Below are 22,393 nucleotides of genomic sequence, written 5' to 3'. Positions count from 1 at the left end.
CAGATTCTCATGTACTGGTGATATTTTCAAGATCATCTTCAGGGTAACATGATTGTCATATCTGTAGTAATAAAATAATAGTCTCTAAGATATTCATTTTCTCAGCCACAGCACCTGTGCCTGTTTCCTACATGAAAAGGAGGTTTTGAATTTGCAAAACACATGAAACTCAAGAAGAATTGGGAACAAAACACCCATGGAAGGAGTTACAGAGACAAAGTTGGAGCTGAGACGAAAGGATGGACCATCTAGAGACTGCCATACCCGGGGATTCATCCCATAATCAGCCTCCAAACGCTGACACCATTGCATACACTAGCAAGATTTGCTGAAAGAACTGTCTCTTGTGAGGCTGTGCCAGGGCCTAGCAAACACAGAAGTGGATGCTCACAGTTAGCTATTGGATGTATCACAGGGCCCCCAATGGAGGAGCTAGAGAAACTAACCAAGGAGCTGAAGAGGTTTAAAACTCTATAGGTGGAACAACAATATGAACTAGCCAGTACCCCCTGGAGCTTGTGTCTCTAGCTGTATATGTATCAGAAGATGGCCTAGTCAGCCATCATTGGAAAGAGAGGCCGATTGGTCTTGCAAACTTTATATGCCTCTGTACAGGGGAATGCCAGGGCCAAGAAGTGAGAGTGGGTGGGTAGGAGAGTGGGTGGGGGCAAGGTATGGGGGACTTTTGGGATAGCATTGGAAATGTAAATGAAGAAAATACCTAATAAATTAAAAAATACAAAAAAGAAAGAAAGAATAGGGGGTTTTGCAAATATGACTGAAATAAGGTTTGGCAGGTAGAAAGATTACCTTGTGTAACTGTCTGAACCCAGTTTTCATCCCAGGAGTCTTTCAAAACCAAGGATACTTTTTGACCACAGAATACCAAGCACGTTGCCACATTTCTTGCCTTTGGGAATAAAAGGATTCATCACTATACATGTGGTCACCTTGAAGGTGCATGCACTCTTCTGTCCAACCTCTCTAGACAGAAATACAGCCCCATAAGCACATTGGTTTTAGCCCTGCAAAACATATGTAAGATTTCTGGTCTACCAAAATCAAGGCAGTAAATTTGCATTGGTTGACTAAGTTTTGCTCTGCTTCTAGTAGCTCTCAAGCAGCTATTCCATTATATTCCACGATATCTCCTCTGTCAAAACTGTGTATATGCATGAGAGAGAGAGAGAGACAGACAGACAGAGACACACAGAGACAAAGACAGAGACAGACAGAGACAGACAGAGACAGACAGAGACAGACAGAGACAGACAGACAGAGTCCTGCAACCTTAGATAAAAGCCAGGTTTTCCTAGATTTTTAACCAACAGGGGTACTGGGTATTAAAAGACAAGCAAAAGCCTCTGCCACCTGGTCAATGAAGGATGACTAAATGGATGTGGGTACCTGAGAACTAGAAAAATGCTGTCACTTTTCTATGGAAATCTACTGCTTATTTTGTAATTTAATATAAAGGGCCATCTTTCCTTTTAATTTTTATTGAATTTTATTTCACATTTGACCTTTCTGATGTAATTTGAATATTCAGGTTCCATAAATAAGTTGTCAACAACTAGAAGAGTCAAGCAGAACTACTTTTACCATCTCTATCCATACAATAGAAGTAATCCTTACCAAGCTATTTTTTGGTAGGCTTTATCAGTCTTTTTCTCTTCTCAGCTCTCTGTATTCCTCTACCTTCAATGACCACTATCCCACTCTACTTCTGTGTAATCAAGTTATTTTAGTTCATACATTTGATAGGTAGCATGTGGGATATGGGATCTTTTGGCATTTGCCTTGTTTCATTTAATATTATGTATTTCAGCACCATCCATATTGCCGTAAATGACAGGAGTCTATTCATATTAAATAAGAATAATATTCTGTTGTATCTATGCCACATTTTCTTTATCCATTCACTTGTTGCAGGGCACCTCAGTTGATCCCATATTTTGGTTGGTTCAAAAGGACTGCATGGATACATGTAGTCAGGTGTCTTTTTAATATACTGATTTCTCTTATTTGGACATATGCCCAGTGGTGAGAAGTTTTTGCTGATTTGACCTGCACAGATGCTGGCAATTATTCATCAGACAAATGGGTGCTGACTTATTCCTGAATTTCTTCTATTGCTGAGTCAGGAAACAGGGAAAGGTGAATCAATGATGAGCTCCTGCAAAGGACTGGGAGACATCAGCTCAATCCTGACTAAGCAGACCTCAGCTGATCCTTGTGGCCTTAACTTTCAACTTCTGACCTCGATACTGTGATCTATACTGAGTTAGACTAGCTAACTGCCAGATCTGAGTAATGTCCACATTAAGTAATTCTTCTCATCTTTCTCTCTTATCAATCCTCAGACAGAACACAAGAGAGAGCTAAAATTCCCCACATTCCCTCACCCATCTTCCCAGGGGCATGTCCATGTCATAGCTAACACCGTACTTTGTGCCACTTGTATGCACACATTGTGTTGTTAGGATCCTGTCAATGGATTATAGTTTGTCTTTGTGCTAATCTTACTTTGAATCAAGAGCAGTAAAACCTACCTTCCCGCCTGTTTCTCATATTTCACATTGTATTTTTCTGGTCAGTCGCTTCATACACTCTTCCTGACCTATATGCTTGATACTCTCATCATTCTGTTCTGCTTACGTTTTCACACTTATCCTTGTGCAACAAGTGATCCAGAGTTCTTGTGTTTTAACAGTCAGCATGTTTAGAACCATGGGGCCCCCAGGAGCTACTGTAACCAGACAATTAACAAATCAGGCACCCAAGCACTTTCATAGACATCTGTGCTTGTGACATTGCCCTCATTCAGTCTGACATCTCAGACCAATAATTGTTCATGGCATCACAATACTTGCTCATATAGGTTGTCTTTGCAAAATAATTTATTATGGATGATTTTTGTCTCATCGGGCTACAGAGGAAACATGATAAAAAGCATTGAAATGAGTTGTGATCTGTCTCTGCAACATACTTGGCTGAGGAACTGAATGACTGTCAATATAGGCTGCCCTGTCAATTCCAGGGCCATTCTACAAACTTCATTCACAAAAGTTGCACGTGCATAATTTTATCTTATACATTTGCCAAAAGTATATACTGCTACTTAGCTTAGAGAAGTAAGTCACTATAGTGAAACATGTTTATCATAGTCTTTTTTGCAATGTAACCATGGAAAATATCACCTGAAACCCATTGCCACGGTTGGACTCTTTGTTGATGCTTCACAGCAAAGAGATTGTGCTTGCTAAACAAACCAATTAACATCATAAGAAAATCCCAGATCTTAAAAGGCAATTACATGTGTTGTGTTTGCACTACATGTTGTTCTTCAAAAACAATCTCATGTTCAATTGACTGCATCAAAAATGCACCAGAATCCTTAAATTGCCTTTTAATGGCATCGAAGCCTTTGAATACAAGCTGAAAAAGCAAGATCTCTGCAGTATCCAAATTCTCCTGATCATGATACTTACATGAAATTTCAGCAATTGTGGTGACTCAGAATTATTTAGGGTTATGCAATACATTCGTTTTTGCTCTGGGGTAATTGTAGAATTTCAAATACCAGTTTATTGAAGGTGGTCAGATATTTCACCATATTTAGATATACATTGAGACAGATCCCTTCAGTCACTGGAACAGACTCATAACTGACCAGGGATCCATCCCATAATCAGCTTCCAAACGCTGACACCATTGCATACACTAGCAAGATTTTGCTGAAAGGAACCAGATATAGCTGTCTCTTGTGAAACAATGCCGGGGCCTAGCAAACACAGAAGTGGATGCTCACAGTCAGCTATTGGATGGATCACAGGGCCCCCAATGGAGGAGCTAGAGAAAGTACCCAAGGAGCTAAAGGGAACTGCAACCCCATAGGTGGAACATTATTATGAACTAACCAGTACCCCAGAGCTCTTGACTCTAGCTGCATTTGTATCAAAAGATGGCCTAGTCGGCCATCACTGGAAAGAGAGGCCCATTGGACTTGCCAACTTTATATGCCCCAGTACAGGGGAATGCCAGGGCCAAGGGGTGGGGGTGGGTGGGTGGGGGACTGGGTGGGGGAGTGTATAGGGGAATTTTTGGATAGCATTGGAAATGTAATTGAGGAAAATACCTAATTAAAAAAAATCCCTTGAAACTGGCTTAGTAAACTGCTATTTCCCATTTTTATTTTCAAGGTAAATATAGGGAAAGAGGGGGGAAGTATGTATAAATATATTCGTTTTGTGTGAATCACTATGAATAAAACACTTGATTAACAACTAAATGGAAGAAAGTTTTATTTTGGCTCATGGTTTCAGAGGTTTTGATTTATTCTGATGTGGAAAGGCTTAGAGAAACAGGCCATATGTTGGCCTAGAAGCAGATAGAAGCAGAACAGAATCATAACAGGAGAAAGGTAAAGGAGATTATGGCCCCTAACTATAATCCTAACACATAAAAAGTAGAAAGTAGAGTCAGGAGGATCAGAAGTTGAAGGCCAGTGTGTGTGTGTGTGTGTGTGTGTGTATGTGTGTGTGTGTATGTGTGTATGTATGTGTGTATGTGTGTGTGTGTGTGTGTGTGTATGTGTGTATGTGTGTATTCCAGCATGTTGTACATGAGACCCTGTCTCAAAATCAATGAAAATCCAACATCAATAACACCAACAACAAAACAAACAAACAAACAAACCCAGGGAAACCAAAGCAGGAAAGGTTTATGACAACATACAGTAGCCAAGACCATTCCTGATTGATCCATTCTCCCAAGCAGCCTCCACCTCCATAGATCCATTAGCCTCTCATTTCCTGCACTAATTTGTATCAATGCATGAATTAAACCATTGTTATATTAAAGTCCAGATGATCTAATGGTGTTTGTAAATGCTATTGTAGACACAATCAGAGTTGTGTTTCATTAATCTCTTAGGTAGATCTTAATCCAATCATGTTGTTCAGACTTAACCTTCACAAAAATTCTCAGAAGTGGTTAGCTTAGGTGATTAGCTAAAGCTGATTTGAAACAACAGATTTCAATCTCCTGAAGCAAGGATGCTAATTTTTCATTCCCATCACTCTTATTTAAATATTATTACCCAGTTATTAATGATAGAATTTAGATTTAAGACAGGACTTGAGCTCTTATTTACTGGCAAGGCAAAACAATTCCATAATTAATGTTATGCTGAAAGTAATTTTGATACATAGGTAAAATTATTATCTTTTCTTAGAATGTTATCTCAGTTATATTTTCAGTAGAAAAATGAGAAACAACAAAATACATAGAGCAGAGCTAAAGCGTTTCTAGGCAAATTTGCATAGGTGTGATGGTCCTTATCTTTCCCACATGGTGAGTCAGGAGGATATTTGCATAGACCCTTTTCAATGCAGTGTCTCTAATCATAAAACATGTAGAAGAGCTCCAATAGTTACAACAAATAGTATATCCTCCTGCTAGTGAGAAAGACTTAATTGAACTTTGATAAAAAATAATATGAGATTATAACAGAATTCTAATTTACAACCCTTGCTATTACTCATGATTATTGTTATCAAATGGGAGTTTGTGGTTTCTGCATATCAGTGTAATAACACAACATTAGGGTGTCCTTGTAGAATAACAATCATAAAAATGCTGGTATTTGATGAAGTTTAGAAAACTGTGTTTAACCGTTCTTTACTGAGGAATAGGTCCAAGAAGAATCAAGCCCCCTCACTGAACAGAGGTGTTGCCCATTTTGTTTTCAGGCATTCCAGGCACTAGTTCCCACACCAAAGGGAAAGATAGGGCTTAAGTTCTTTCTTTGGACTGCAAGCCATGAAAGTGATGGGGAACTGTTTGCCATGAAATGTCTCCTGGGCAGATAATCAGTCTTGATTATCTGTCCTGAAGAATCTAGCCTTGAAGGAAAACAAATCTTGACCAAGAAAAATAATTTACGACCATTGACAATATGCCTTGAGAATGAATTCATTGAGGCCCCCAGGCTGCTCAAGGGGACTATGTACATGAAGATTTAACCGAAGACTCTCATGAGCAACCCTATCAGTTTATGTAAAATGAGACTCAAAAAGTACTATTATTGTCTTTAGGGGAAAAGTGGTTTACATTTCTTTAAAATTTAAAATTCTAATAACCAAAAAGTGAGGTGGAACACGTCAGTGAGAAACAACTGCATATAGGTTTTCTTCTGTGTGGATTACAGTGAAGGGTGATGGGGCCATTAAGCCTCACACTCCATTATTGCACATGTGCCTTGAGCAAGGCAGTATCTTCTCATCAAGGTCCCTTATCTCTAAAATGCAGATAATTTCTACTCTGGAGGTAAGGACACAAACATAGCACCTGTATGAAGCAGGCCATGATGAGTTAGTTCAGTCCTGTTCTTGGAGCATTTTAGAAGGCTTTTGATCTAAGCTCATAATTAAGATTGGATAAATTTTCATAGAATTGCCCTTTTTTATGACTAAATTGATGTCCACAGAAAGTAATATGCGTTCAGAATTCTGTGAAAACATGATACATTTGACATTCTCTAAGATAATATATTAGTATTATATACCTCAAGAAAACTCATTTAGAATAAATGTTAGATTAATATTTGTAGAATTCTGGGAAAAAAAAACTTAAAAAGATGTTATTAAAATAGCAGCCTAATTCTTTTGGAATAAAAAAAGTACTGCAACTCATGTTCTCATTGTAACTCACAACTTCCAGTATTTATTAATGTAGAAAACTGTAGAGATTGTGTGCAATCCTGAGTAAATGCATGTGTTACCACAAGCAGAGTAATGTCAAGGACTTCTGTGCTTCAGCATCATGGGAATGGCAAAACTTTTACTCGGTACAGAGGGATTGAAAATCCTTCCTCTTGTCCATGTGTGTATATTGAGAGATGTGTTTCCATTAGAGAGGACAAACCACCCAATACGAGCATTTCTCTGTCTGTGTATCTTTCCTTTCTTCATTCCCTTGTTGTCCTATTCCAGGATCCAGGACCCTAGTGATTCAAGGATGTGATAGAAAATGGGAAAGGGTTTTGCATTTATGTTCTGAATATATTCCTCAGGAGAAAAATTATTTCAAATCTTCAAATTTCAAAGAAGTAGCATTATTAATTGTCTCCCTGTTAGTCTAGAAAACAAAAGACCTACAAACAACCACAGAGGTTCTCAAAGATGTTTGATGTACTTAAAGTGGGAGCAGAAAGAACACAGAGAACACCTGCTTGCAGATTATATCAAGAAGCTGTTTATATGTTGAACGGAAGGATTTAACTAACAGCAATGCATCTGAGAAGTTAATGTGCAGCACTGAGATCCTATCAAAAGGCTGTTTAATACTTCCCTAAACCACTTAGTCCTACAAATTTACATTGCAGACTAATAAATATATGTCCCCAAGGATTTCGAGGTGAATAATCTCTATTAATTTCTCCCAAAATTATAAAGATGACCATGATAACAATAAAAGACCATCATTTCCTGAGACCTCATGATATGTTTAGTCTTTCCTAATCTCCACAAATATTATTTCATTCAGTTTTTAACAGTTTAAGTTAAGAACAACTTAACAGCATGATTGATTTAGTTTCCTTGGTTTTGTAGGAAAGGGAACTGCAACTCCAGAAGATGATACTATACAAACACTTTGGTTACCCATATACAGTGATTTTCAAAAACAGTGCATCCATCACCTTCAAGTGTTAGAAGATGTGGGGAGAATCAATGTGTTCAAGACCGTAGTGGCAGATACCTGCTGTAGGGCTGGGTGGTACAGGATATCAGTGCATCTGAAAACTACCATCAAGGGTCTAATAAGAATTTAACCAAGTGTCTAATCATTCATGAGAGTGTGTACTGTTCATTAGTGAGAATGGCCAGACTGAGTTTCAGGATGACCTCAGTTGTCTCCATCTTTTGAGGCTATATTGAATCTTTTTTGAAAAGACTTGGGTTTGTGTAACCAGTTAGACCTCTAATCCAGACCCTGCCTTGCCCTGGCAAAGCAGCAGATGGTAGCTCCATATGGGACAATCACATCCTCCCCCATCACACCTTAGTAATGTAAAGCAGCAGCAGATGGACAGCAGCTGGGCCTTTTTCCCCATCTAAGCAGCAGCGTTCTGTTAAGGCTGTCACTACTCCTGGCTTTCTGAAGGCTTCTGAACCCAGTTCTTTAGCCTCTTGTTTATTTGAGCATCTGAATTTTCAGGTTTTTCTCTGCATGGGTCATATGAAGAAGGTCTCTGTCCAGTGGAACCAGAAATCCGGACTGCCTGTAAAGGCTAATTTTGATGGATGGTAGGTTTTGAATCAAATCATAATTCTATCACCCCCCTTTTTATGTTTATTCAGTTTGACTTCCTACCGGTTGCTAGTTCTCTGTTACTAGAGCTTTCTTTCCTGACTTATATAATGAAAGTTTTACCTCACATATTCTAATTTAATTAAAAGTTCAATGTAGTAACTGAAATAAAGTCAAAATGAGGCATGTATGTGTATGTTTGAAACACATTTGTTCAAATATAGCCCTACAAAGAAAACCCTGTGAATGTATGAGGCCAAATCACAGAGGAAGAGGATGTTGGATTATAGATAATTTTTACATGATAAACAAACTAATTTCATTTAAAGAGCAATGTGTCACACATGATTGTATTATATCAAGTCCTATAACATTTATTACTTAATAAAAAACACCATATATCAGTGCCAAGTCTACCCAATAAACATGATTTGTACTATCGTTATGATTCTGTGGAAAGTATGTTAGATTGTCACTTTACATAGTTCAAAAAAATTAAGCTCCAGTAAACTAAAGACCAAAACATCATGCTGTAACACAATGTAAAAGATACAAATTACTAATAAAAAGAGCAAAAGTAGTTAACGCCTGAGTACATTGAATAATGTATACTATTTAAAAAATCTTAAATAATTAAGCAAGATAAAATAAGTTCTTTCACTTGAAGTTAGCAACACCCTCTCCACCTCCCTAATTGAGGAAAGGAACCTAGTTTAAATTTCACTGTGTTGGCTAGTTTTATGCCAACTTGACACAAGTTACAGTCATGAGAGAGGAGGGAGCAGCAATTGAGAAAATGCTTCTATAACATCAGGCTGCAGGCAGCCCTGTAGGGCATTTTCTTCATTACTGATTGATTGGGATGGCCTAGGCAATTGTGGGTAGGACCACCTCTAGATGGTTGGTTCTGAGTTAACAACAAAGCAGTGAAAGAAGCTAGTAGCCAGCACTCCTCTATGAGTTCTACAACAGCTCCTGCCTCTAGGTTCCTGCTCTGCTTCAGTTCTGTTTTCACTTCTGCCACTGATAAGCAGTGATGTGGAAGTGTAAACCAAATAAATCCTCTCCTCCCTATTTACTGTTGGCCACAGGGTTTAATTATAACAATAATAACCCTAACTAAGACATTCATAATTGCAAATAATAGGTATGAAAACTACATATTCCTATATTATGTAACATTAGGTAAAATTTTAAAGCTACCCAAGAACTTAGCAGCAACATAGAGTTGGATGTCATTAAGTTAAAGAGTGTACTGGCTGGTTTTTTTTGTTTGTTTGTTTGTTTTTTTTGTCAACTTGACAGCTGGAGTTATCACAGAGAAAGGAGCTTCAGTTGAGAAAATGCCTCCATGAGATCCAACTGTAAGGCATTTTCTCAATTAGTGATCAAGGTGGGGAGGGCCCCTTGTAGGTGGTACCATCCCTGGGTTGGTAGTCTTGGCTTCTATAAGAAAGCAAACTGAGCAAGCCAGGGGAAGCAAGCCAGTAAGTAACATCCCTCCATGGCCTCTGCATAGCCTGCTTCCTGACCTGCTTGAGTCCCAGTCCTGACATCCTTTGATGATCAACAGCAATATGGAAGTATAAGCTGAATAAACCCTCCCCCCCCAACTTGTTTCTTCATCATGTTTGTGCAGTAATAGAAACCCTGACTAAGACAAATAGCATTTCAGAAACACTCAGTAATGTAACTTAACTTCATAATATCACATTTCCTGGGAAAATACCCAAAGACTGTTAGGATTTCACTGACAACACAGCTTTCACATAATATGTAATAGCAGAATCATGTAATACCCTAAATGTATTTTGGAAATGTTTTATCATTCATTATCTAAAAAGGTGAAATAAGATTAGCATGGCTGCTTGCCATATTTATCCTTGGCTCTATGTGTACTTGAGGGTCTTCTTTTTTAAACATTTTTAATGCTAAGTTTTGTTTGGCTATTTTTTTCTATTTTGGTTATGATATTTCTGCTGTTATTCTGTTAAGAAATCAATTCATTTCATTTAAAATGCCAATGTTATTGGTGTTTTTCTATGTCTGGATCATCTATAGTTATGACTCTTTACTGACAATGAGAATTTGAGTTGCTCTTTCGTTTATCTCAGAGTTAGACTTTCATTTATTAGCCCAAAGCAACACAGTATGGGATCACACACACAGCTCAATTTTCCTCTGAAGATCAATGGTTGTAAATATTGTTTAAAACTTCCACTTTTAGTAATATTTGCTGTAATGCATAGTCTCTGAGCACTGCTTGAATTCATCCATCCAATGTTTTTTATTTTGCTCTTTAAAATTATTTAAATTACTCCAAATTCATACTATGATTTGTAGATTATTTAAAATTGTCTGCCTTGATTTCCAAGTATTTAAGCACTTTCTAGAGATTTTTAAACATTCTAGATTTCAAGTCACTGTTTTGTTTGTGGCAAAGAGTACTCTGTACTATTTGTTATTGGTATTTATGAGTGACCCAGAATACAATTTTGATCATACTTTAATAAAATATACATTTATTTGGTTGTGATTGTAATACAGTATATGCATTGGTCATACAGATTGTACAGTTTTTATTTCTATTGAATTGTTCCTGTTTTATACTAATAAGCACATGAGGATTATTAAATTCTCCATGTTTGTTTCCATCATCTCTGTTTCTCCCTTTGTTTCTTGTAATTAAACATTTGGGGTTTGATATGCTTAAGTATTATTATGCCTCACTGATTAATTTATACTCTTATACTTAGTATAAAACACCTCTTTTTATGTGGATTATGATATTTGACTGGGGTTTTATGATATAGGACTGCAACGATTTTCTTCTTGTTGTCTTTTAATATCCTATTCTATCTTTTAATGTCTACTGAATGCATACATTTAAATATATTTACATCAGTAACATGAATCTTGTTTTTTTTAAAGCCTAATATTTGAACCTGTCTTTAACTATTATGCTTAGTCTATTTATACCTCACCTATATACTTCACACATGGATGGTTTTTCATCTACCTTACTGCGCTGTCATTTTGTTTGTACCAGGCAAGGGCTCCCTGCCTCATTATTTGTTCTCATAGGATCATTACTTCTTTAGGAGTACCAAGTTATCACCCATATACCACCACAGAATGATTACGACATTCATAGACACAATGTGAAGATTACTCCGGGATCAGTGTTTGCAGGAAGATTCTATTCTGTAGCTGTTTCTTAGGGATAGAAACATTTCTTTGTGGGAGCAGGGCGACACAAGAAGCTCACAAAATGCATAGACCAGGAAAGTAGGCAAACTTAAAGGAAACACAAAGTCCATCTTCAAAGTTATACAAATAGCAAGTGGATACTTATCAGTAAGGTAGATAGATGACATCTATAGGGAATTCCAGTGATATGGTTCTATGTTGAGAGCTCATGTTGAGGTGGGACTTTTCAGTTATTTAGACACCTTTGTCTTGCCTGTCCTTGTGTAAGCAATCCCAATAAAGTCATTTGTTCTGTCCCGGTTAATATTGTCAACTTTATTGAGTCTGGGGTCAAGTATAAGACACTTCTGTGTATTCATAATTCATAAGGGTATTTTTGGAAGAATTAATTTCTTCTTCGGGGTCTCCCTCGGGGTAAAGAGTGTCTCCCAGCAGCAGTCCAATCTTAAGGAAATGCAATTGCCTTTGCCCTGCCTGCCTGCCTCACTGAGACATGCATCTCCTCTATGCCTGCAATGACTGTTGCATATCTTTGGTGCGATCTGAACCTGGGTTCTTTGCCTTTTTTATTTGAACCGGTTGCTCTCCAGATTGGGACTGCTGAGGTGCTCATTCTTATGGACTGAGCAATTACTATGTTCTTAGCCCTTTGAGCATGAAGATGGTTATTGTTCAACCTGACTTGTGTGAGCAAATATAATAAATCCTTTCTGTAATGTACACTCAGCCTAGCCATTTTCTTCTCTGGGAAACCCTGGATGATACAGGTTCATTAAGTTGAACATGGACAGAGCTGTTTCTTTGACATATTGCTGCATTCTCTTCCTGGTATGAATAAATCTTACTGTACATTTCCCCAGAAAAATGCGCTCAACAGGTTCTTTGTTCCAGAATGCATGTTTGGGTAAAACTCAAGGTACAGGGTAGCTTCTGTTAATCTAATAAAGTGAGTAATTACAGAACTAGCAGAAGATGGAGAACTCTCTTTAATAAGTTTAGTATGGAAGCTATCACATATGGATAAGGATTTTCTTAGAAAACAGAATACAGTAAGAAGCTTGGCAGGGGTATTTCTTATCAAGGGTCATTAACTTTTACTCTTTCGAGTAGATTTCTGTAGGCTCCATTTGAGATTAAACTGTGCCTAGCCAGAAAGACTGTAAAAGTTAAGAGAACATATTAAGAATATTATTTTTTGGACTCCTGCATCCTTTTAACCAAAAATTTTTGTTGACAGCTTAATGGATTTCTGAATGGGTTAAAAACAAACAGCCAAGGTCCCAAATGCATCAGCTGATTGGGCACAGCATGGGGCTGGCTTCCTATGTGCTCTTCTGCTAATGCTATTCTTATAATGAACACAAGCATAAGCAATGACTCAAGAACCACCAAGGAGGGACCTGTATGGAGGTTTTTCTACTCTCCTGAACATGACTATCTGCCCTGTTCCCATCCTGGTCAAGTCTTTTTCAAACCTGCTAACTAATATCCAATAAAAGGGGGAAAAAAGTAAAAACAAGAACAGAAAGAAAAAGAAAAGAACAGAACAGAAAAGGAAAAGAAAAGAAAAGAAATCCTTTTGGTATACTCTTAGATGTCAGGAAAAACAGTTATAAAGGGCAGTTGACAAAAATAATTTCAAGCAGTAATAGATAACTGGACTTGAACAGAGCATATAATTGCTGTTATTTATTTTTATTACTCCACAGAGCTGTTGTGAAGCCTACAGAGTTACCATGTATGATAAACATAAACAGAACCACCAATTGCTATCACCATCACTGGCAACCTTGACCCTGTTAGGATGCTTTCACAGGATCACAGGGGAACAGTGGTTGGTTCACAGCTCACAGTAAGTGCTACAGATGAAATCTGAACTAAATGCTTGTTATTGGAACTCTCTATTCTTTCAACACACTGTTATGCCAATTCCTCAGGGCAAACTTCCTCTCTTCTAACTTATTTCAAATAAATTTATAAGGAAGAAAATAAAAGACAGTTTCCACCCAGTGAAATGAAGATACCCATATAATAGAGTGACCATTCTAGTTACAAGACAAAAAATTAAAGGCTGATACTATGTTTAACTTGGTGCTCACTATTCTTTTATTTATCAGATTTGCATTTTAAAATGACCTATAATCTACATTGATAGGCAACAACACCTGGATGCAGAGTCTAGTCAAGCTTTATGTCCTGGCTTTAGTGGTGATGAACACTCAGTAGCATAAACCATCAAGAAAGCTGCTGCAGCTTTTGTGTGGGTCTCAGTCGTAGAAATGTCCTTTCTGGTCTCTGAACTCTCCAATGGGAGAAATGATGGCAATCTCTAATTTTAAATCACTATGGTATAGAAGGTGCTAGAGTAAATCCTTCAGTGATGTTCACTCCTTTGGCTGAATCAGACATGCTTTATTTATCATGTACTTCAATAGAGTCTAACAGTTCTAAAAGCATCTTTGGTCTTTAAGGTAAAGTTGTAAGATCAGGACCCCAAATGAAAGTATAGGTTGGTATTCTATGTATGGTTTCAGACTGACAGTAAACAATAGGTAATTCAAATTTATTTAATAATAAAATATTTAAATATAATAAATTTCCTTATATATTTTTGAATTATTGTGTTATGCATCTTCTTTACAGTGAATACTAAGCTAGATAAAAATTTTAAGACTAGTAATTAGAAATTTAACACAGTTTGTTTTTATATATATGTTTTTTTAACAATCAAAAGATATGTTTTCAGGAAGCCTGATGAAAATAAGATTTGTAAGCAGACAGAAATAACATGTGTTCCATGTTGAATTAAGAGCAGAGTCTTCTGTCTAATGAGAACCTCAGAACAGAAGCAACCACACCCATGTGTTCACATGCTAGTAAGTGTGCTATAGTTAAAGAGATTCCATTCTTTACACCCCCTTCCTACTTTAACCATGAATATTCATACCCCCTTTTGCTTTAATAGATAGGACTGCATTCACTATAATACTATGTATTCATCAAACACATGAGAATTCATTACAAGATGAGCTTCAATTTCAAATTTCACTATAACAAACAAAATAGAAGCCGTGATTTTGAAAGCCCTTTACATTAGCACGCATTTCTCCAAGATCACTTTTTCATGATAGAATATAGGCATTTTTTTTTAAAGCAGCATCTCACAGAGCACATGCCAACTCTGAATTCACTATGGAATCAAGTATGACCTTAAAATGACTCTCCTATCTCTGTGATTACAGATAGGTAACACATACCAGCTTAGACTATTTTTTAAGTTAGTACTAAGTATAAAAGTTCTATATTTCTCCACTCAAGTATAATAATAAAAATGTATATCATAGTAGTTAATTTATAACTATATGCTCTCGAAGTGTATTTCAAAGACATGGTAAGCTCACCTTAGAGAGGCCTCCTACTTCCAAATAAAAGCAGATGATGAACACATTCCAAGTGACCCAAAGAGCAGTCCACACTGTATACTGAAAATAAAGGGTTGAGAAGAAGAAAGAAAAAGTGCAGTTGAAAATCACATATTTGAAATAAATTAGTAATAGAAATGTCAATAATTATGTCCTTTGTGAGTAAACAGGGATTACTGAGATAAAAATTCACTTTTTATGAGATATCCTAAGATTTAAAAATTGTAAAGCTCTGGTCCCTACACTTATTAATGAATGCCTGGAAACCTAGAATCCTAAAATCCTTTTCTGAGTTGCAGGTACAACTTAAATCTGAGTACTCACATGATTTCTGTTTTCTGTGATTATCTTTTAAAGATAACACAATTATCTAGTTTTCTGTGAATCATCAATCTACTTATTACCAATCTATTTATCGATATGCTGTCTATTTCTTTATCTTTCTGTCTGGCCACTTACATAAATACATCTAAATATTCAGATGTATTAGATGGAAAATTTTCAATTCACAAGGAGCTAAAGGGGTCTGCAACCCTATAGGAGGAACAACAATATGAACTAACCAGTACCCCCAGAGCTGTGTCTCTAGTTGCATATGTAGTAGAGGATGGCCTAGTCGGCCATCATTGGGAGGAGAGGCCCTTGGTCTTGTGAAGACCATATGCCCCAGTACAGGGGAACGCCAGGGCTAAGAAGTGGGAGTGGGTGGGTAGGGGGGCAGGGCAGGGGGAGGATATAGGGGATTTTTAGGGATAGTATTTGAAATGTAAATGAACAAAATATCTAGTAAAAAAACAAGTTGTTTAATTTCAGAAATCTAGTCAAAATTGAACGTCCATATCTGTGAATGAGGACTTTGAAAGAGAAATTGGAGAGGAATTATCAAACATGCCTCTGTTGTGTTATTTTGTTATTTTGTTATTTTGCAGAGAGTAGTGCACAACCCTTGTAATCAATTAGTGAAAGAATAAGTTCATAAAATGCCTTCAAAATCCCAGTATTTTGATAACAAACATCTGGTTTCTATTATAAAAAAGACCATTCATCCACATCTTGCTTCGAAAGTCAGAAACATCAATAAGAGCATTAGCCAATCTGATTTAATGTGGTCCAGATCAGACCACTGCATAGAGATGCAGACTCCTGGACAAGTGCAGTTTACGCTGTAAGGACCACTGACTGAGGAAATACAGTTGTTTGTATTCTCATTTAACTGTACTGGCAAAAAATATCTATGAATTGTTGAAATAGGCATTTGAGTTAAATAATTTCTTTCTATCAGTAGGTTGCAATCATTGTATCCCATTTCTAAGATAAAATTTTGAAATTATTTCATAATTTTACCCTGTGTCAAATAATAAAAATACAAACATTAGGTACTGTTTTAAAATCATGACCCTATCAGATATATACTAAAAGAGTTGGTCTGTAATATGCAATCTACTATACCCTTGCCATTTATGATTTTAAAAATGTTTCAAAATGATCTTATGTTGGTGTGTAAATTGTAAATGAATGTATGTTATGTAACATGTCTCTTTTCTTAGAGTACTTTGCTTTTTACAAAAAAAATGGTAATAATGTTTCATTACTTAAAGCTCCACAATCACTGCAGATTTACACTAAAGCCTGTTAAAGGGGTCATATGCACGATAGGTTATGCTTGTTCAGGTGTTTGCATTCATTGTGATACATTCATATACGCTTTTCTAAACCATGCACCATTCAATGAATATTGAAAATATCTTAAATACAACTTTATTATTTCTAAACATTAAAAATACAAAAAAAGAAAAAGAAAAAAAAAACAAACCAAAAAACTATGGATGTTTTGCTAATCAGAGAGTATCAAATGAAACATATGTGTATCAGAGCAGGCCAGCAATAAAGTAGCCAATAACCAACCTCTAATGAAGTAATACTAAGCCATGACAAGGGTTTTGCTAGTTTGTTTTTGTTTTCCTGTTCTGGGAACTGAAGCAGGCCCTTCCAGACCCTAGGCAAGTTCTGTATCTCAGAACTTCATCCCTAGAAAAGCCATATAGTTCCTAATTATTACAACCCCACAAGTATTGAGACTGTCCAGAGCATAGCAAAGCTACAATAAGACTAGCCCTTTTAAAAACTCATAGCACAAACAATGCCTGAAGGGAAATAAGGATCTCCAAACTGTATTATAGATTCTGTTCCTGACCTTTCCCAGACACTGATGGCAGCTGCCTAGTTATACACATTTGAGTGTAAGGAAGACTGTATTCCTTGTGTTATACTAGGCACTTTCCAGGGGGCATATCACTCAAGTTAACATATTAAGCCCCCAAAGAATGGGTCATCCTTTGATTTTCTTTAGAGCATAAGAGTTTTCCTATAAAATCTGGCAGTGCTCCAGAGTCAGCATGCTTAATTTGGTAGGCTTCACTGCAGAGCATCGTAGGAAAAGGATTCTAACTGTAAGTTGACCCTTCACTGAATTTTTCAACTCATCAGATGACGAATGGATCAAAGGACCATTTTACTAAAAATATATTTCATTTATATAATTTCTGTAACACATTGTCACACATGGTAGGAAGCTGACATACTTTTGTTTGTATGGGAGATGGATAGAGTTCCTTCTAACATATTGCTGGTTGAGAACGATGCCTGTGTGATTGAATTTTAGTTTGTGTGGGATAAAAATAATACACTCCAATGAGCAGTTAATAGACCACACGGGGCTATAAGCGTGCAGAAAAGAACTCTGGCAAAGCAAATTCGTGGATGGGCATTTATCTAGCCAGAAAATACTAAGTCATCACCATTGAGCCTGGCCATCCCCTGCACATTGCCTTTGAAATGGGTTGCTTTGACTAATAGTTCAGTGTACATGATAATTATAGTGCAAGATGGCTTTCTGTTTTTGACAAATACCTTTCAGTTAGTATGGAACATGGCATTAGGCTTGTGTATCTATGCTGGTTATACAAATTGAGGTGTGAATGACTTGACTTCTCCATGTTAAAATTACCTGCACATTATCTCTCCCTCTCTTCTGTTTCCTTAAACACAGCATACACCTTTCAAGTCCCCCACACAATGCATGGTTTTGTGTGATTTCCTAAGCATGTCCTCCTCTCACGAGGCTATGTAAGCATTTGGTAACTGACATAAACTTTATAAGTTTTCCAGTCTGTATTTCCACCATTGAGCATTAGTCTTTAACATGGATCGTTTACTAAGGTCATTTAGACAGTCATTTCTTTTTTTTTCCCCCATCGGTATGAATCTACCACAACATTTGCTTACAATATGATATGAAATAAATAGAGTAGGTTCTTTGCTTTTATACTGTTCTGCTATCTCCTGGGGTATAGTATTTTTGTGAGAAGAACCTTAAGGGAAACCTGTTATCGATGAACTTTACTAGTAAGCAAGTCAGAGTGAAGGCAAATATAACTGTAATGAGTAGTAACAGTTCAACCATGTTTCATGGTTTGTTGTAGGTAAAGGCCAGGACAAAACTGCCACATACATTCTCACTACACAAACAAATCTATGAACTGGGGCTTTATAAAGGAGGTAAATACGGCAACTACAAACTCAAACAAATATTCCAAGGCTTCACAGGCAATAGTACATGAAACAAAGTCACTACATCTAAAACCCTTACATTCATTTACTATTTCCTTAAACATAATGTTCTTCAAACATTACGCATGAAGTGAAGTACAGCAGTGGGTGACTACAATTCTGCTTTCAAGAGCAGCAGCTGAATACAGTGTGCGAGGCAGCAAACTGGGATAATTAGGCAGGGCAAAGAAGAAAGTGAACAGGATCTATACTCATAGCTTGGACTAGGCACTTACTCCTCACTCAGAATAGGGTAGGCGTTTACTAAGTGCCAATTTAGTTAAAGGATTACAAATTTCCCAAGAAGATAAGAGAAAGGGGCCTTCCAGATAGAAGATTCAGAATGTGCTCCTGAGAAGGCAAAAGAGCTTGTGGCTCACAGGAAGCACCAGAGGTCATTGAAAGGACGGGAGAAGGCATAAGAAAGCAGAAAAACAATTTTCTTGAGCTTGACTTCACACTCTATGTATTTTGGCAATTTGATGAAAGATGCTGAAGAGCTTCTTCCACATATCCATTTAGCCAAATCTTTTTACAAGAGTGATTAGGTCTTTGAGGTCAAGTATGGCCTCACTGATGATCTGTCAGAAATGGTAGAAACTTAACCTCCCTCTTGCTATATTTTGAGCTCCATTTAGTTGCCACAGTAACAGACATCATATGTTATTAGTTTCTGAGGAAGCACTTAGCATGGACCCAGTGTTGGTGTTTCAAAGCATTTGTTAGTTTTGGTGGACTAAGTATAAATGGCATATAAAACTCAGGGTGCACAAAGAATAGCAAACATGACATTGAGATAAAACCTCCTACAACCTAAATATTAAATAGCCACTGTGGTACAGCCATGGTATGGGATACAAGAAAGGGCTGCAGTGTGTCATAAGATGTCTGGTGAGGGTATGGAAAGGTTAGGCTCACTGCAGAAGCACATAGAAACTGAGATCTGTGGTGCGAATGCTCAGAGGAGCAGGGATTGAAAGGATTTCTGGGCTGGGACACAGAACACTACTAAGTTCAAAGCCATAGCTACCATTCATTCACTAGAGACACAGAATACTATGTTTTAGTAGGTCTTGTAACTAGAAAAGAATGCATATAAAGAATGTTACATCTTTTTAGGTGTTCCCTACCAAAGGAAGAAGGTGAGGGTAGTGGGGTACTGCTCCAGAGGCAAATGCTCTGAAATTGGAAGTAGAACAGCCAGGTAGAGGCCTGGGGAATGCTTGAGCTAGGGGAAGAGACTTGAATAGCTTGTGACTGGCACATTAGCTCACATGTCCTCTGTTCCTGTGTACCTCTGTACCTCTCCAGCCCCTTTCTCCCACAATCTCCCCTGGTATCTGTGGCCCAGCTCAGTGCTTCCTTGGATACATAACCCTCTATGCAGTTTAATGATAAATCACTTTGCTCCTTGCTTCAGTGTCATGAGCATGATTAACAATTTGTTCATATGCAAATCCCCTCTATTAAGCAGAATGTTTGAGAATACTCAATATATCAGAGAGTCTGTGCATGCATATACTGTTTTCTCACTCTTACACCTCATCAGTTCACAAGGCTCCCTTGAAAGTCATGGGCATTGCTTTTCTTTCTGGTTTCTTTGTTTTGCTTCCTTCCTCCCTTTTTACACCCAGTAAGGAAAAGGAAGCATTAGGTCTGTCAGAATCTTTACAAGACTCCTAGGGAAGTGGAGAAAGAAAGCAATAATTTTCTGGGAAAGCAAGACTTCTATGCCAAATGCTTCATTTGAGTTAATCTTCCTAAGAATCTTGTGAGGTCTGTTTCAGCATCCTTAATTTATAGGTGAAGAGGAACTTGTTAGATGGCTAAGTGACTTGCTCATGGGACCTAGCAGAGAGCAGGTGAACCAGAGTTCTATTGGTCCCACTCCTCTTACTAGCTTCCTGAAGTTCTATAACCAGATTTCAAGCCTTAAGTTGTGCCTAATGTAAATGCTGACCTTAGAACTAGCCCTGATCTGTTTCGCAGGCAATCACAGATTACTATTGCCTATTTGGAGATCCAAATTCCCACATAGCTACAAATTGCCAATGATAAGTTTTAATTGTCAACTTGGCATAATATAGAAACAATTGGAAAGAGAGTTTCAGTGGAGGATGGTTGACATTAGCTAGCCTGTGGGCATGTTTGTCAGGAGCTATCTCAATTACTTAAATTACTGTGAAATGACTCAGCAGAAAAGCCCTAGCTTATATAAAGTGGGCTGAGCACGCATGCATGTCTTAATTGACTGTTCTCTCTTCTAGACATGTTTCTACTTCAAGTTCTTGCCACCTTCACTTTCCAGCAGTGGTGGATTTGTGAATTGTGAGCTAAAACAACTTCTCTAACCCTTAAGTTGCTTACATCGATGTATTTTGTCACAGGAAATGAAACTAAGACATTCTTATTTGAGACAAAATCACAAGAATATATCTGTTCACAACAGTTCCTTTTATAGTTGAGGAAGGTTACTGCACTACTGCAATTGTGTGCAAATTTTCCATTGTCTTATGAACACACAAGTAAACTGTGTGTTCCTCAAAGGTTTCTCTCTCTCTCTCTCTCTCTCTCTGAGTATGTATGTGTGTGCTTTCTTTTGACCCTATAACTAGTGACCTGAAGTAGATATTAATATTAAAAAATATAGAAAATGGCTGTACTGTAAGTCACATGAGTGACTCAAGGGGCAGCAGCCTTTCAGTGACAGCAGAAGGAGATCCGAATCTGAAAACTAAAGACAATTCCATTCTGGACTGTAAGAGGAAGAAAAGCGCAAAACGGTATTACTAATGTTCCATATATAATACATTGTGAGACTTTTAATTATAAGTAAATGAAAGATATTTTGAATGAATAAATAAATAAATAAATAAAAGAGAAGAGGATGTTAGGAGAGAAGGATGAATGAAAGGAAAGAAGTTAGGGGAAGAGAAAGTGAAAGGGAAAGGAAAATTAAGTGAGAGTTATGGTCAGATATAAATTTGGTCAGATCAAGGATATTCTTGATCTTAACCTCTTAGGGAGCATATGATAGGTTTGAGTTAACAATTTAGGAAAGCACAAACAAACTCACTGGAAAAGACTAACACTGGAAGCTCACAGGAAATCACATATACTGAAGAAATATAGCAGAAACCTCAGTCAAGCAGTGGTTCTAGAGAAAGGGTACACTTAGAGTATAAAAGTCACCAAAACTAGACAGTGTCTCCAACAGATAACTGAAGCTTCATTCTATAGATACCTGTCTGGTCCTGGGGCCTTAGTAGAATAACAATAGCAAAAATTAAAGTGACTTGACATTACTACTATTTGAAAATTAATTAATAACTTGCTATTCTGTAGATACTAAAGCATCTTATGCCATCCTCAGTAAATCTCTTTCAGGTAAATCATACAATAGCTCAGATGATATTCAAAAGTAGAACAGGAATTGCTTAGCCTGACTGCAAAGCGAGGAACATCTCTTTACTTCTTGTCAAGTTCCAAATCTTTATTTCTATGAAATGAAGAAAGTTATTGCAAAGTTATCTTGATATTCCATTGATATAACTGGTATATTTTTTCAAAGTAAGTGATGGTTTTTGATTGTAAACAGATTGGGATTAATAAAATTTAAGATGAGATATTTAAGCCATTTTTTTCCTAATGTAGTAAATCCACAACATTGCAAAAATTCTCTGGTGTATTTTATATTTATAGGCTTGACGGCCATCTTAAAAGGTGATAGTACTACTTACAATTATTTATATTATTATAATTCATTACTTCCCATAAACGTAGTCTATATTGATGTCTTATTTTTTTATAGGAAAGACAACTAAATACTGTGAATGCCA

At 37.0% G+C, this 22,393-nt stretch overlaps 1 protein-coding gene across 1 annotated transcript in view; it reads right to left on the bottom strand.

Moving 5' to 3' along the window:
* Positions 1-22,393, bottom strand: part of Nkain3 (sodium/potassium transporting ATPase interacting 3) — a 651,800-nt gene that overhangs the window by 309,518 nt on the left and 319,889 nt on the right. Inside the window, exon 3 of the mRNA XM_021159668.2 lies at positions 14,925-15,005. Coding sequence (XP_021015327.1) covers positions 14,925-15,005 — 81 coding nt within the window. The remainder of the gene's footprint in view (positions 1-14,924; positions 15,006-22,393) is intronic.

This window comes from Mus caroli, unplaced genomic scaffold, assembly GCF_978045245.1.
Source record: "Mus caroli unplaced genomic scaffold, Mus_caroli_1 scaffold_6, whole genome shotgun sequence".
NCBI classification, from domain to species: Eukaryota; Metazoa; Chordata; class Mammalia; order Rodentia; family Muridae; genus Mus; species Mus caroli.
The sequence above is the reverse complement of the archived record's forward strand: the minus strand, read 5'-3'. Positions and strand labels throughout refer to the sequence as shown.